This window comes from Gopherus evgoodei, chromosome 2 (genome assembly GCF_007399415.2).
Source record: "Gopherus evgoodei ecotype Sinaloan lineage chromosome 2, rGopEvg1_v1.p, whole genome shotgun sequence".
NCBI classification, from domain to species: Eukaryota; Metazoa; Chordata; order Testudines; family Testudinidae; genus Gopherus; species Gopherus evgoodei.
The window spans coordinates 35,134,223-35,151,215 of record NC_044323.1 but is presented as its reverse complement, the minus strand read 5'-3'; the positions used below and the strand labels follow the sequence as shown (position 1 = coordinate 35,151,215).

The window sequence follows — 16,993 nt, the reverse complement described above, 5'->3', positions numbered from 1 at the left end:
GGGATTTTTCATAGGTATTAGATAACAAACCTCCAACCTACACTTCTTCAGGCACCAGAGGGTTCATGTTACACAGTTACCTTCAGATAAGCTAGCACTAACATACCCTCTATGTCTAGCTATCTTTTTACAAAAGTATCCATGGCCATTGGTCTTAAAGAAGACTTTAAAGTTGTAAAGTTTATCTGACTTTTTTCCTCTTTTCTGTCACATAAAACTTGCTTTTATTTTATTTCTCGAGGAGTGGTTTATTGAAAAAGTGATGCTGTATTTTCCAATCTGCTGTCTCAGAGAGGTATAAAATCCAAGTGAGATCCATGAAATTTAAAACCTGGCTACAGTCAGAAAACAGAAACAAAACCCAAGTGCTTCTCTTACTATTTTATAGGCATTTCAGAGCATGTGGAAAACATACTTTGAAAAGATTAAGGATTTGAAATCTGCTTTGTCAAAGGAATTTTATCAGTAGCTATCCCTAAGGAGGCTAGTTACAGGCTCATTAAATGTACTGGAACATGTTGCAGAAAACTGTTTCTGCTTGTGGAAAGCATCCTATAGATTTTAAAAGTTAGGGAGTAAAGGCTTTGCCGTATCTTCTTTTTACTTAAGATAATAGTGAAGATGGTATGAAGGGACATCTTTCTTAAATGACGTTCAGTTCTCTGTGAGGCATTAAGTACTGTATAATACAGCTGGTATAAACAACTCTGTCTGGGTATTTTATTAAAGCTTAATAACACGTCATTCCCCGGTCAGTGGTGTAGAACAGGATATTGTATACTACTATATTTTTTTAATTGACCTCGCTATATTTATTCCTTATAAATGTGACTGTTGCGGTTATGTTCTTATAATACTCTTTTTTTTTCCAGACCAGGGGAAAAAAAAATTGCATGTGACATCATTAGACGATGCAGAATGTCTTCGATCTAAAGAACTCCTTGCAACTGGAAACAGTAATACTTCCAATCCAAAGCCTACCCGCAACATCCCTCGCAGACATACTGTAGGTGGACCTCGCAGTTCCAAAGAAATACTGGGAATGCAGACATCAGAAATGGACAGAAAGAGAGAGGCTTTTCTGGAGCATCTGAAACAGAAATATCCCCATCATGCTACAGCAATAATGGGACACCAAGAAAGGCTGAGAGATCAGGTATGAAAACAAAGTAATTTATTGTTTTTTGTTTAAAAAAAAGTATATCTAACTTTCATAAAATTCAATGTTAAATGGTTAGAAAAAATGGGAATGTAGCAAACCTTAAACAAATGTAATTGGATGGGCTTTGTTTTGTTTTTAGATTTTTTTTAAATGGGAAGAGTATGACTGTTTGATGCCATTTTTGTGCCATTCAGTGAACCGTATGTACTCCGCCATAAGCCGGTTCATTTATAAGCCGACTCCCCCAAGATGGATAGTAAAAATGGAAAAATGTTATGACCTGTTCATAAGCCAACCCTATAATTCAGTGGTCAGCAAACTTTGGCTACCGGGCCATGAGAATAAGCTGCTGGTGGGCCAAGATGATTTGTTTACCTTGAGCATCCACAGGCACGGAGGTAAAGCTAAGTAAACAAAGTGTCCCAGCGTGCCACCTGCCTACCCTGACAGGCCGGGACAGCAACTGGTGGGGAAATTTTTGGCGGGGGGGGGGAGAAGAAGCTGGAGGTCAGGGGAGTAACCCCTGTGACCACCCTCCACATGACCCCACCCCTAGCCCAGGACCCCCACACTCTCCCCATCCCTTCCCACCTCATTTGGGGAGGGCCAGGGGAGGATGTCTCTGGCCTGGCTGGAGCTGCTCCGGCAGGCTAGGCAGCGCAGCTGCAACCTGCTCCGATGGGCCAGACTGGGCAGCGTGGCAGCAGCATGTTCCAGCAGGATGGGCCAGGCAGCACAGCCGCAGCGTGCTCCGGTGGGCCAGGTGGCACGGCCACAGCCTGCTCTTGGGGGCAGGGCCGAGCAGCATGGCTGCAGCTGCTTTGGAGGCTGAGGAGAGAACAGTGTGGCCGGAAGTGGAGAGACTCTGGCCGCGCCTCTTCCCTTCTGGCTCTGCTGGCAGTGCTACCTCTCCTTGCTCCGTCTGTTGTGGGGAGGGGTTTTGTCCCATCTCTCCCTCTCTATAACCGTTCATAAGCTGACCTCCTTCTCTGGTGCTTCCCTTTTTTACTAAAAAAATTCAGCTAATGAATGAGTATATATGGTAAAAGTTTTCTGAAGAGTTTATATATTAGAGTCTGGTAGGACAAAAATGAAACCAGAATAGTCTCACCGCTTCAGGTGGCAGCTAACCGTCTTACCTAAAAATATGGGACCAGCTGTTAGCTTTAGCTACATTTTCAGCCTGGGAAGCCAAGCTTAGCAGAAAAGAAAACATTTGTACACAGTGTAGGTTTACCTCAGTTGGAGCTGTTACCATGGGTGCTGGAACAATTTTTATAGTGGGGTGTTGAGAGCCTTTGAACCAAACTGTAAACCCTGTAAATGATGGAAAACACTTTAAGCGAGGGGGTGTGGCAGCACCCCTGTTCCAGCACCTATGGCTGTTACCCATTTATTTGCTGTCCTTTCTCCTTTTGAATCCACTAACACAAATGGAGTGGACTCGTCCTTTAAGTATCTGCATTCTCCAAACTATCTTGATGGCAGGTACTCATCTCTAAGAAATGTGCCTCATGCTGCTTTGTTTCTTGGCTGCGTGCAGTGGCTTTTCATCAGAGAGAAGCAGATTTTGGGCCCACAGAAGATGTGATGTCTTGATGTATTATGAAAATATTGCCATGCTGACATTTGAACACAGAGAATGTAGTTAATGAAAGTGTTCAGGACATAGCTAAGGGTTAATGTCTCTTTCACCTGAAAAAAAAAAGTAACCTGAAGCACCTGACCAGAGGACCAATCAGGAAACCGAATTTTTTCAACTCTGGGTGGAGGAAGGTTTGTGTCTGAGGTCTTTGTCGGTCTGCCTGCCTCTCTCTCAGCTTTGAGAAGTGATTTCTGTTTCCTGCTTTCTAATCTTCTGTTTCCAAGTTGTGAGTACAGAGATCATAAAAACAATAAGGGTTATTGTTTTTCTTTTGTATTTACATGTCTATGGTTGCTGAAGTGCTTTAATTTGTATTCTTTTTAAATAAGGCTGTTTATTCATATTTCTTTTAAGCAATTGACCCTGTATTTGTCACCTTAATACAGAGAAACCATTTGTATGTATTTTTCTTTCTTTTTATTTTCTTTTTGTTGTTTTTCCATGTCTCGGCGGTGGGCCACCTCTTCTTCTTCTAGTTTTCTGTGGTGGGCTGCATTTTTGGCTTCTTGTTCTCTTTTATGGGCTGCCTGTTTGATCTGTTCTTCTCTTTCTTTCATCTCCATCTCTTTTTGTTTTATTTCTAGTTCCTGTTTGTTTTTTTCCATCTCTCGCCTGTGCTCGGCGTCTTTGATTTGTTCTTCGGCCTCAATTTTTGCCTTAGAAATCATGGTTCCTGTTTTCTTGTGTTGGGGTGCCCTCCGGTGTTTATCTTCTGAACTGCAGGCTCTGTTGCCTCCTTGGGTCTGCCTAGCAACAGTGCCTTTTTCCCTTTCTTTGTCTAGCTAATTTTTTTCAAGGTAGAGTAAACCAGAAAAACCACTTTATTTGCATGAGTATAGTGCTGGTAATGACTCTCAATGGGAGTGCTATTGTCACAAAAGACCTGTTTGTCACAGCTTAATGGTTCCTTGCTTAATATGCAAGCCAAAAACTGCCAGAGAGAGCAGAAAAAAAAATTCTCTCTGGTTCCTTTGAAAACCAAACCCTCTCTGCTAAAAAGCCCCTAGCAGAGAAAAGAAAAATATAATATTCCTACTGGCTTCTGGATTCTATCTATCCCACCCCTGCCACCATGTCATATAACCTAGTCCCAGATTTGGACCTTAGCGTCCAAAATATGGGGGTTAGCATGAAAACCTCCAAGCTTAGTTACCAGCTTGGACCTGGTACTGCTGCCACCACCCAAAAAATTAGAGTGTTTTGGGGCACTCTGGTCCCCCCAAAAAACCTTCCCTGGGGACCCCAAGACCCAAATCCCTTGAGTCTCACAACAAAGGGAAATAATCCTTTTTCCCTTCCCCCCTCCAGATGTTCCTGGAGAGATACACAGAAGCAAACTCCGTGAGTCTAAACAGAGGGACTCCACCCTCCCCGTTCCCAGTCCTGGAAAACAGATTTACTTCCCTCTTCACCCCGAGGGTATGCAAAGTCAGGCTAGTACATCTAACACACACAGATCTCCCTCTGACTTCTTCCTCCCACCAATTCCCTGGTGAGCTGCAGACCCAATTCCCTGGAATCCCCCACTAAAGAAAAACTCCAACAGGTCTTAAAAGAAAGCTTTATATAAAAAAAATGAAAGAAAAATACATACAAATGGTCTCTCTGTATTAAGGTGACAAATACAGGGTCAATTGCTTAAAAGAAATATGAATAAACAGCCTTATTCAAAAAGAATACAAATTAAAGCACTCCAGCAACTATAGACATGTAAATACAAAAGAAAAACAATAACCCTTATTGTTTTTATGATCTCTGTACTCACAACTTGGAAACAGAAGATTAGAAAGCAGGAAACAGAAATCACTTCTCAAAGCTGAGAGAGAGGCAGGCAGACAGACAAAGACCTCAGACAGAAACTTTCCTCCACCCAGAGTTGAAAAAATTCGGTTTCCTGATTGGTCCTCTGGTCAGGTGCTTCAGGTTACTTTTTTTTTTTCAGGTGAAAGAGACATTAACCCTTAGCTATCTGTTTATGACAGCTCTGTTGCCAAGTACAGTATTCAACTTCATTTTTCTATCAGATTTATTTACAAACATTTTGTTCTATAAGTAATTTTTCACCACCTGGATTTAAAAAAAACAAACAACAACTCTGTTTTATGCACAAGTTGTTAAATGCCAAGTAAGCTGAAAAATTCAGAGGCTAGCAAACCCGGAGAAAAGATACTACTGTTCAAAAAAACCATTTTGTCCAATGTGCTTAGTCTAACAAATGATGGGAGGCCACCTTTTTTTAAAGGTTTTTTTCTTAGGGCTTGTAGGTTTTCCAGCACTAACTACCAGCAAGTTGAGAGTAAAAATCGAAGTAATTTAGCAACATATTTGTAGTCCTTGTGATTGGACTTTCGATGGATTCATATGTTTGTCCATGTTTTATATAGAGACATTTCTTATTTCACACTTGTGAATACTTCTTCCTCAAAGGGTCCCTCATGTTGTGTGCCTGTGATGACGAAGGTACTTATTGTATGAGCCACCTCTTCTTTATTAGCTTAGGATGTTAATGTTTCTGAGATTCTTGCTCAGCATTTTTGAAGTCCTACCATTTTGGAGGCCTTCCCTTAGGTCAGAACATTGTGTTGAAAATCTCTCTCTCTCTCTTTCCCCCTCCCCCATCTATTCCAAGGAGCCTAGGATCATAGACTTCCAGTGCTTCAAAATAAAATTGTTGGTAAAAGAAAAGAAATTGAGCTCAGATTGCTCTATGTCCTGAGCACTAACTGGTATGATTTATATCCTATTTTTATACAGGCCTCTTCCTTCCTTTGAAAGTCTTGGATTTTTGTCAGTGATTATACTTTTTATCTCTTTCATGAACTTTCATGGTTGTGTGGAATGTGCTGGGTGGTAGATAAAGATAGTGTACAAATTAAATAGAGGGGGAGGGGGGACCTACGATAAGATCTTTTTGAGTCATGTAAATATTTAGTTCCAGTGGTGCAGACACTGCAAACCTAGGTTTGAACAGCCTACACAGCCTGACATCCTACACAATTTGTAACTTGATCTCTCTCTGAAGCCAATAAATTACAGAAGGAATGCAGTAACCATTCTCGCTGTTTGTTTAAAATGTGTCGTACTTGATAATTTATTGGGGATGAAATCAATGTGAATATAGTCTGTTTCTATTTTTTTGATGATTAGACATATGTACTCTCTGTAATGAGTGTAAACTTTAAAACAAAATTATCTTGAAATTACTATCAAAGGATCAGGCCATGTTTCTTTAGGGCTTTCAGGAATGGAGATCTCATCCATTCATCATTTGTTTTTTTAAACATCCATAAACCAAACAAAGAACCATATTAAAACATGCAAAAATAAGTATCTATTTGGTAGTAAGGGACTTTTTAATATAAATATGTCAGAATAGTCTGTTATAATCTCAGACACACAATCCAGAGATAATTGTTATGCCTTACCATTTGGGTGTGTGCACACGTGCATGTAATGGAAATACGTTAGCAGCTCAATAGTTAAGCTTGTAATGCAATTTTGCCTTTATGTATGTGTGTATATATTATAATTATAAAATATGTGTGTGTACTGTGTGTGTATACAAGGTACATACACAGTACACACACATATTTTATAATTATAATATATAGCACACACATGCTATATAAGAGCTAAGTACTATATACACACATATAGATTATATATACAAAATATCATAATGGGTTATTACACCTATGAAGACTTTGAATGTTTACATGATCCCACTTCACTCCTGTTGCACTCCAATGTGTGTGGGAGTCCCTTGCAGTCTTAGCCAGATACTATACCACCACATCCCTGGCAATCCCAATGTCAAAGTGGCATGGTTAGGCTATATTACACCCCAGATGTTCTCAGTCGGTAGATGGTCTGTTGGGGACCATTATCAGATGGCAGAATTTGGAGCAGCTCCTGGTTTGGTCTAATTTCTACCAGGGCCATGACCAACATGAAACTGGCCAGATAATCAAGAGGCTTTAATTGGCTCTCTTCTGGGCCTTCTCTCTCACTCTTTGCTGCAGCCAGCAGATGTGTACAATAGAGAATTTGGCCTCTAGTTTATGGTGAAACTATGGAGGTGAAAATGAGTTTTGATTATCATGTCATGTTGTTCCCTCAACTATGTGAATGGTACCAGCCTTGGCTGACCATCTACCTTTTCCACAGTGTCTTAATGCTTTCCTCCATGCTGGCTTTATGCATAGAAAGCCCTCTCTGAAGCAGTTGTTAAAGCCACTGCCCTGCTTTTGTAAATTGCTCCTCAATTCTTCCATAATGTCTACAGGAAAATACCACCTGAAAATCGCTAAGTAAAAAGCTAGAGGAGTTGCTGATATATTGTTCATTTGTATCTTATAATTTTTAATTACTTAAAACTCCCAGCTGTGCACATAGTTAGTTTTTGTAGCTGTGTATTCCTTTCTCTCTTGTTGTCCCATTTCCAGTCCCATTTGTTGTGACGTGTCTTGAAACAGAAAGCTCACCAAGACGGGTTGCCTGTCTTTGTTCATACAGTGCCTAGCACAAGGGCCGCTGGGCTGTGCTGTAATCGAAATAACAAATAACGGTGAGTGGTCTCATTCTAATTGGTTGCATGGTTAGCCATGTAAGAGCTATATACTACTTTTGTTAAGAATAGTACAATAGCCAGAGTTTGTTGCAGCTCAGGATTTATGTATACTAACAGAGCAGACAGGTATAGTGGAAACTCTGTAATAGCTGCATGTATCATGCCTTTGTCAGGACCATATTCCATGCTCATGAGAGTGAGAGACTAAAAAGGTCCACAACAAGATTAAAAAGGAAAGGAAAGGAAAGAAAGTATCTTCTCTAGCTCTGGAGTTACATGCTGCCTGCTTTGGGGGGAGTGACTGTGGTTAATAGGGGCCAGGAAAAAGTATATAAACAAGGACAATGGCTCTGAGACTCAAAAAGTATTTGCAGTTAAAAGGTTAAAAATGCTAAACTTCTCTCAAAGGAGAGGAGGGGAAAAAATCCCTGAGGTGAACCTGTTTTACAAGTTATATCAGTAAAGAGTTTTTTTTAAAGAGAGAGAGAGAAAATGAACCTGTAGAAGCCATATCAACCGAATCTTTTCAAAAGCTGAGTTTCTCGTGTAACTTTAGAGTACAATCTGAGACACATGTGGCACTGTAGGATTTTTCTTTAATCACGTACATTGTTAGACAGGGAGGGGCAGATAGCAATGCCTAGCATTTCAGATAGTGTTTTCTGAAGAACAATTTAATCCATTTGCAAATGAAGTTAGATTTCTATTAATCTAAAAAAAACCCCTATTGGTGTGAAATCCAGAATAACTACAGAATGGGGTTGCTTCTTTTAAAAAAAAAAATGTACAGTTGAAGCAAAGTGGTAGGTTTCAACCTGACAGGTAACTTTTGCATGCAGGCAGGTGGGGTTAAGGTAACTATGGAGATTTATGATGTCATGCTTGCAAGAGCATGTCAGGACAGCTAATTTAACATGTGGTTGTTCAAAAACTCTTATAGGCTAGAAGTAGGTTTTATGCAAATGACAGAGTTTTGCTGCAAAAGGGCAAAAGAAAACACGGCAGAGACATGGAGGGCATTTTACCTGACAATCGTAAAGGATTACAACAGAATTCATTCTAAACTAAAACTTTTGGGACTAAAGGATTCCATAATTTTTCTCCTGCCTCACCTGTGGAATTCTAGGTTTAGGTAAATATAACTCTTTTTGCCCTTTGCACTTTTTGTAAAAACATTTTTGAAATGCCGAAGTCTGCTTTACTGCATTGTTCCTCTTGGCAGCAGATCTGAATCAATAAACTGAGCTTTCTGGCATGGCATATTTTCTTTTCTTTTCTTTTCTTTTCTTTTCTTTTCTTTTCTTTTCTTTTCTTTTCTTTTCTTTTCTTAAAACAAGCTCTTTTTTGAATGAACTGAGAATTCTGAATAATTTGAAAGGCAATGTAATGCATTATGCTGATTATATGAATAATGCTGCAAAAATGTTGTAGGTAGTGTTTTGGAGGAGAAACCAAGAACTGAGACACTGTAGTTGTTTGTAGATTATTGCCAGATGTGTCTCCTTTAACTGCTAAAACAAAATATTTAAAATTATAACTACATTTATTCCAGCATTTCAGATCTGCAAAATGCATAAGCATTTATTTTAGTAGATTATAGAATCAGTCAGTGAAGTACTTTTTATAAACGTATGCACTGATATTGCAACATAATTTATGAGAGTGATTTAAAAAAAAGGCTTGTCTTGGATAAATGCAGATCTGGTAGGAAGTCGACAACAGTGTTTGAGGGGGAAATCCAACAGCACAAGTAAATTCTACTTTATCTCTATGGTTTTGAGGATAAAACCAGTGTTGGATTTTCTACATTTAAGAGAATAAAATCTCTTTGTGCTTAGCCTTAACCCCTTTTGTGTTTACATCAATCAACAAGTTACACCAAGTAAACAGTTATAATCAGGGGACGGTTCCCTCATTAACGCTGCTGTGATAAAATTACTTGAAGCAGCCTTACATCTACAAGGTTAGCTTAAAGATAGGGAAGGGTGGGGTTTGGGTAATTAGTGTCCAAGCATAAATATTTGAAACCAGAAAGATCATAGGTTCAGTCTAAAAACACCTGTGAAATGTAAACTCAGGATAGAAACTTGATCAGTTCAATGTAAACCCTCAGTAGGATTTAGCAAATGAGCAGGCTGCACAATGTTTTAAACACTTTATCTAATTCCAGTTGAAAAACCAATGTGTAAGAACGGTTGACATTCTGCATTACTTGATCACGCAAGTTAAAATAAACTTGCTGTTAACAAGTACCGATTACCAAAGTAAGTAGGAATGAGTCTGAGAGGAGTAAAAAGTGAAGAAATATCTTGAACTGCATTTATATTTATATGCATTAGTTCATTACACGGCTGTTTTGTTTTCATTCAGTAAAATCTTTAGAAATAGTTATTAATGGGAAATTATTGAATTAATTTGCAGCCTACACATTTTTTAACGTCTGGTGTTAGGTTTTTAATATTAAAATATGTACTCTTGAACAATGTGTCAAATGAACTAGCATATTTCCATTAATTACACTGATGCTGGTTAATGATGTGGAAGGGGTATGGAAAAAAATTATTCAGTGCTGCTCATGCTATGTAAATAGATTTTTGGTCTGAACCGATAAGTAGAAAAGCAGCATTTGATTATAACGTAAATATTGTGGGCATGGAGAATAAACGTTTTTAATTGGGATGTATATAACTGCTGCATTTTCTAGCCAGCCCCCCATCCTTTTGTCTTATCTATGACTGATTTTGGTTTAGCTGATTATTATTTTTTGTTTAACCAAAAAAAGCCTACTAATTTATATCTTAGTTATAGTTGCACACTTTTGGTCTTTTCAGGCTTGCCCAGCATGGAGTACATACTGTAGTAAGGAAGTCTGAGAGTCTGATCTCTTTTAGGGTATGTCTACACTGCACACTAAGCCTGGGTTCTGTATCAGATTTGAGCCTAAGTCCCCCTTCTGTCCACACAGACATCAGTCTGAGTTGGGTCAGCAAGCACTCAGGACTGGAGTCCTAGAACTGTGCAAGGCCAGGGGAGAGGGGAGGATGGGCTAGAGCCTGAGTCCCGCTGTGACTTGAGACCAATGACTGTCATTTTGCAGTGTGGATGCAGCTCAGGTTACAGACTCAAGTCAGAAGGTCTGTGTAGTGCAGTAGGGATGTGTTAGCACATCTGTGAGATCTGAGTCCAACAATTGTAAGCTCAGGTTTATAGTGTGATGTGGATGCTGAAGTGCAGGTTAGTAAGTACCAAGTCCATAAGCCTGGGTTCCACAGACCTGGGTCTATAATGCAGTGTAGACATTGGAGGCTTGGCTGTCATGAGATCTCCACCAATGCCTGCCTCCTTACACCAGCTTGAGATGTGGAGCACTTTCCAAGGTGTGGAGCACTTTTCAAAGCATCAAGGTTGTTTCCACTTACATATTTCTGACAGGAGCAGCATTATGTTAAATAGTACATTTCCACACACTAAAAGGGATAATACAGAGATCAGTCAGTCCTACCCCTTCTGGCCTCTGCATGACCCTATGAACTCGCAGAGCCACAAACTTATGGAAGGAGCTTCCACTCATTTCAGGAGAAAAGAGGGAATCCATGCTGCTTCTGCACATCTCCCTTTGTCCCATGTGTACAAATCATTAATATGAACAAAGCATTATTTCATTTGTGTCGTGAAGTGGATTCGATGGGTTAAAATGTTGAGTATGATGCAGAAGTGGAAAGTGTTTTAATTTCACTCATACTGGAAAAATAAGAGACTAAGGTAGTGAGCAAATGTACACTGCTCTATAACATGTTAAACTATTAGCAATAAAAGCATGAGTGGTATATGTTGAGTTTAACTGATGTAGAAATAGCTTCTGCCATATAACATTTACACCATGTGGTTTCTGCATTTGTATTTATCAGTTGAAAGTGCTAAAGTAACTGTTCTTTTTTTAAAGCAGCAAAAAGTATTAATAAAGCTATTTCCCATCAAAGTAAATCATGCTGAAAAACAGTTTAATTTCTCTTTAGGTTTGTATCGCAAACAAGAAGTAGCCCTGAAAAGAATAAAAACAGCTATAACAGGAAGGACTTTTATGCTAGAAGCATTCAACTTCACTAGGAGCTACCTGTTCAACAAGCAGTCTCAACTATTTAAAAGGAAGTTGTTTGATGTTTTGCTTTTGCAATGAACCTTTTAAAAAAAACTCTTGTTCTTTACCTGGAAAAGAGAGAGAGAGAGAGATTTAATTTCATTGCCTGAATTGGCCCTGGAATGCGTGTTAGATTACTTAGAAGCAGGCAGTCACCTTGGGCTCAGTAAAACTGATTGAGGACATATCTAACTTTGGAGGAATTCCCCTGTTGGCAGAAAATGCCATAGTTGTTCATTATGGGCTTCTTTGTACCTTCCTGTGAGACAGGATACTGGAGTAGGTGGGCCATTGGTCTTTTCCAATATAACAATTCCTTGGGGTCCTTGTGTAAACTAGGGCACTGTAAGTTTGGGGGCATGATGAGGAAGAGCTCCATCTCTAAATGCTCCATTTGGATAAATTCAGTTGCCACTTGGTTTTTTTAGATGTTTTCTTGTTCATACCACTACTTAAAACAGAATTCTCTGAGCAAGTGTAACGCTGACAGACCCAGGTCACCGGGATCAAACCGGGGACCTGTGGAGCGTAAAGCATGAACTTCTACCACATGAGCTAAAAGCCAACTGGCTGGTGGATAAGGCTGTAGAGCAAACTCATTAATCTCAACCTCTCTCAAAGTGGTCTCAGTGCCACTATATGGGACAGAACACCACGTCCAGGAGGTATGTGGGTTCCGCAAGGCCAGCAAAACATACTCAGGAACAAACTAATTTGGAAGAGTGGGGAAGACTGAGCATAGGTGGGCTGTCTAGAATAGCAGTTCTCAACCTGTGGTCTGTGGACCCCCGGGAGTCTGTGGATTATGTCTAAGGCGTCTGAGAAACTCTTAGACTGAAAACTATCTGAAGAGAATTCAACTGTATATTCAGACAAGCGATTTTTAGGGGTCTGCAAATGAAAAAGGTTGAGAACCACTGATCTAGAACATGGCAGCCAACACTGGACAGCTTTTAATATGGGGAAAAGTAGAGAACCCCTTTAAATTGAATTGAAACGCATGAGATACAAAACCTTTTTGAGCTAGTAGGTGGAAAGTTGACTCTATAGGAAAATGTAATGTCTTTACTGATTAGGACCAGTGACTGTATCTTTGATTCTGATCCTGCAAACACTTATGCATGTGCTTAACTTGAACATGAGTAGTCCCATTAGCCTTACACTGGGGACTTCTTTTTAATGCTCTTCTCATATGATCACATGGGAGTGGGACATGTATTCGTGTCAGTCATTAGCAAAGTAAACATACCTCACACATCTTCTGACCATTATTGTATAACAACATTTTTCATTTGTTTTTCTAAACAAAGGCAGGTTGAGTTGGACTCACCAGAGCAGCTAGCTCAATTTTACCCTAATCCCTGTGATGTAGAGCTGTGTTTAGGACCGCGAAAGTAAACAACTCAAGCAAATCTCTTATGAAAGAGCATTTTCAGTTTCCTTTCTCTTCTCATGAATACGCTAGTTGAAACAACACTATTGTTAAACATTGCATTCATCACCCACTGGGGCAATCCTAGCCTCTCCAGTACTGTGTGTTCTAGCATTTGCTCTCTCAGATTTAAGAGCACGGCTTGATTGATTGCACCAATACAATTGGAAATGAAGCGAGTTTTTGCATCTTAGCACACCAAACAAACAAGGGCATTGTGCTTTGATGTGGGTGCTCTTTGAGGGGAGGTAGTGATACCGTTTGTTTGCACCGTTGGGCAAGTACCTTCCATACCTCTGCATTTTGTGTGGTCTCCCTCATGAAAGATCTCAGGGACCCCATTCAGTCACCAACAACCTATTCTCCTAGTAATCACTGAGCAAACACACATTAGTTAACTGTAGTTTTGAAAGGTTTTCACTGGCTGGCTAATATACTGCTACTGAGTCTTCAAGGTTTGGGGGTTTCTTTTAAACAACTTTTTAAAGAATTTTTGAACACGAGAATTGCCATATTGGATCTAATCCAAGATCCATTTAGCCCAGAGTTCTGTTTGTGACAGTGGCTAGTACCTGGTGCTTCAGAGGAAGCCATGAGAACACCAGAGTAGGCAGATAGAATAATCTCCCCCACATTAGTTCTTCTTATCTCTCATAGTTAGAAACTGGCTTAAACCCGGAAGCCATAAAATTTAATATCTCTTCCAAAAATGTATCATTATTCATTGACAACTCTGGATTTTCTTGGTTCATATATAAATGTCCAGTTCCTTTTTTTAATCTTGTTCAGTTCTTGACTCCAACAACTTCCAATGGCAGCAAGTTCTGTAGTATTATTACATGTTGAGTATAACAGTATTCCCTTTAATAGTTTTGTATTTCTCACATTTTAATTTGAGTGTCCCCTTGGTCTTGTGCTATGAGACAGAGAGAACAGAAGTTCTTGATCTACCTTCTCTATGTCACTCATTATTTTATATACTTCTATTTTGTCCCTTCTTATGCATCTCCTTTCTAAAGTAAACTATCCCAATCATCTCTCTTCATAGGAGCATTTTTCCCACTGTTGATCATTCTTCTTGCTCTTCTCAGAAACCCCTCTAGCTCTGCAATATCCTTTTAGAGATTGGGTGACCAGTACTGCACACAGTGTTCCTGATGAGGCCGCACCACTAATTTATATAAGGACATAATAATAGTTTTTGTAGTATTCTCTGTCCTGTCTTTCATGCATCCTAACATCTTGTTAGTCTTTAGGACTGCAACTGTACATTGAGCAGAAGTCTGTTGAGCTGTTTACAGTAAGCCCAGGTTCCTTTCTTGACTTGAAACAGTTAATTTAGAACCCTGCAAGGTGTATAAGTAATTTAAATATTTCCATCAAATGTTCATAACTTTGCATTTATCTATGCTGAATTTCTTTTGCAATTTTGTTGCCCATTCACTTAGGTTGTTTAGGTGTCTCTGAAGTTCCTCAGAGTCCTCTCTGATCATAACTAACCACATTAACTTTGTCACCTACAAATTTTGCTTTCCTATTCACCCTGTTTCCAGATAATTAATACAGATATTAAACCACATGGGACCTAGTACAGAACCTTGAAGCACCCCACTGTGAACCTTTTGTCTCTTTGCTTTCCGTCTCCTAGCTAGTTTCTTATCCTTGAACATTCAGGATTCCTTCTATTATGTTAGATATAATTTGTATGTGTTTATCAGTACCATGAGACCTGATTCTTTAAAATTTGAAATTACTAGCCTATTCTCCCCTCTCTCTGTCATTCTTTGTGTTCATATTTCGATTAAATAATCAAAACCTCTAGGGTATGGCACTTGTGCTGCAAGTGGTATGTAGTGATTTAATAAAAGGGAAAATATTTCCTCTATTCACCCCAACTTCTTACTTAAACCATTACTTCATTCCACTTGGTAGCATTTAAACATGGGGCTTGTCCACATGAACACTTACTGCACAGCCAGCTAGGTTGTGAATATACAGCACACTACCCTGCTGCTGTTTGCAACAGCAATAGGTCAAAGTGCACTACAGAATTTCTAGTGGATAGTAGCATCCTTCTCATGGTAACTTAGTGCACATCTGGCTAGAGTGTTGTAACCTTACACCCCAGTTTACCTCACACTAACTGACCATGTAGACAAGCCCATGGAGTGAGCCACAAAAGAGAGTGTGAAAGGAAAGTAACTGAGAGTAGCACAGGACGGTTGAGGGAAAACAAGTCAGAAGAGGCAAGTCTGGAAGCACGTGTTGGGGTGCTGGCTCGTGGGTGATGGGCATATAGAGCTTTTAATCTCTTCACTGCTAGCTCAAATACAGCCTAAGTTGGTAATGATGAAAGTTATTGCTGTGCATCTGATGGCTGTTTGGTTGTCTATTATATGGGAAATGAGTAGAGCAGGTCAAATATGGCAGTTAATTCCTGCGAAAAATTTAAAAGGAAATGGACATTTTTGTTTCCTTTCAAATTTTTCACAGTATTTTTGTAAAAAAAGTGATTTTTTTCATTTTAATTCAGTTCAGAATATAATTTCTCATTCTGATTCTCTTTAATTCTGATCAAAATGAAAATATTTCACTTTTGGAAGTCCCCTCCTTCCCTCTCATTTCGTGACTAGGAAAAAGGAAAATAAGAGAAGTCTAGAGGGACAACAAAATAATACAGTTATCAATTTGAATAGCAACAAATGTTTTATTTTGGTAAAATTTTGAATAATAAAAAAAAACTTACAAAAAGTTCCACATACTTGAAAAGCCGTTTGATGCCCAAAATAAAAATACACTTCCTGAGAAATATTTTGATCAGCTCTAGAAATGAGTCGGGTAGTGAGCTGTCCACATTGCGCAAAGGCAATGGCCATAAGCAATGGGGCAAGGAAAAGCCCTGCTGAAGCTCCCTGCCCACATTACAGGCCAAGCCTAGTAAGGATGCACCCTCCTGCAAACGGTCTTCTTCCAGGGCACCAGGCCTTCTTTCCAGCCCAAGCAGAGAAGCTCCTGGCATTGGAGCCATCCTCTAGGAATAGCAGAGACTTTCTTGAGGAGCATCTGAAAGCAACAACACTAGTGGCTCAGCTGGGGTTTCTTGCTCCGTTTTCCTGATCTTCATGATCCCTGGACACCTAAGATGTCAGCAGACAAATATAAACAATTTATGTGAACAGGGGTGTGTGTGTGTGGGGTGGGGGGGTTCTCTGTAACATTTCCTGGGGAGGCTATACTCACTAGTGTGAAGGCTGTTTCCACAGTCTAGTCTATTGAATCTAGTACTTATTCTCCTGGAGAGACATCATGAGGTTCCAGTAGACTCTTGTCTACCACTTAAAGCCTGAGAACTGCTACTCAGAAGACTGTACCCCTGCTTAGATTTAAGTGCGTGAAGAAGGTATCTGTCTATTTATCTATCTATCATACTTGTAACATGTCAGTCACCATAGTATCTAGGTGCTGATAATAAAATGGTTGAAGCTCAGTATTTGAAAGAAATGAGGACTTGACTGAAATTCTGTGGCTTGCTTCGTGTACTTCCTGCCGACGAATAACCAGAATGTCCTTCCAGCTCACAGCTATTTTGTGGACATGCTGGTGCTGGTGTGTAAAGTCTAACAATATACCATGAGGCTCGGGCATGTGTGCACGTGCCCTGAGTTGTTTTTTTTCTCGGTCCTTGCAAGCATTATTTTTCATCTCCATTTATTCTTGCTGAACCCTGTTTTTTTGTTCTACATAATGATATACATCAGTCTGTTGTAATTAGTAATAAATTACTTGCAGAAGGAACAAATATTTGACTTTGATTAGAAGAAGTAAAAATAAGTGCCACTTATGTTTCATGGACTGAATAAATACATAATTGGATGACATAAGATGTTTGATTTAAATAATACTCAGTTTGTATCGTTCAATTCCTTAGCTGGAACATGCAGAAATGACATGTTTAAAAATATATAATTTAAACACCCTCATTAAGGAGTGTGTAACTATAGCTCAAAGACAGGTAACATTTACTGTAGATCTTGAAAATGTATTTT

General features: G+C 39.4%; 1 protein-coding gene across 14 annotated transcripts in view; it reads left to right on the top strand.

The window, feature by feature from the left end:
- The window catches only part of KIAA1217 (KIAA1217 ortholog), a 276,578-nt gene that overhangs the window by 12,884 nt on the left and 246,701 nt on the right, over positions 1 to 16,993 (top strand). For 13 of the 14 annotated variants that reach the window (XR_003998770.1, XR_003998769.1, XM_030550358.1 and 10 more), the window contains exon 2: positions 873 to 1,156. Coding sequence is in view for 11 of the 14 variants with exons in the window: in XM_030550358.1 (XP_030406218.1) it covers positions 873 to 1,156 (284 nt within the window). In the remaining 3 variants the exon portion in view is untranslated. Of the gene's footprint in view, positions 1 to 872; positions 1,157 to 8,392; positions 8,510 to 16,993 lie in introns of those variants that run through there. The other variant, XM_030550359.1, reaches the window with a different exon arrangement.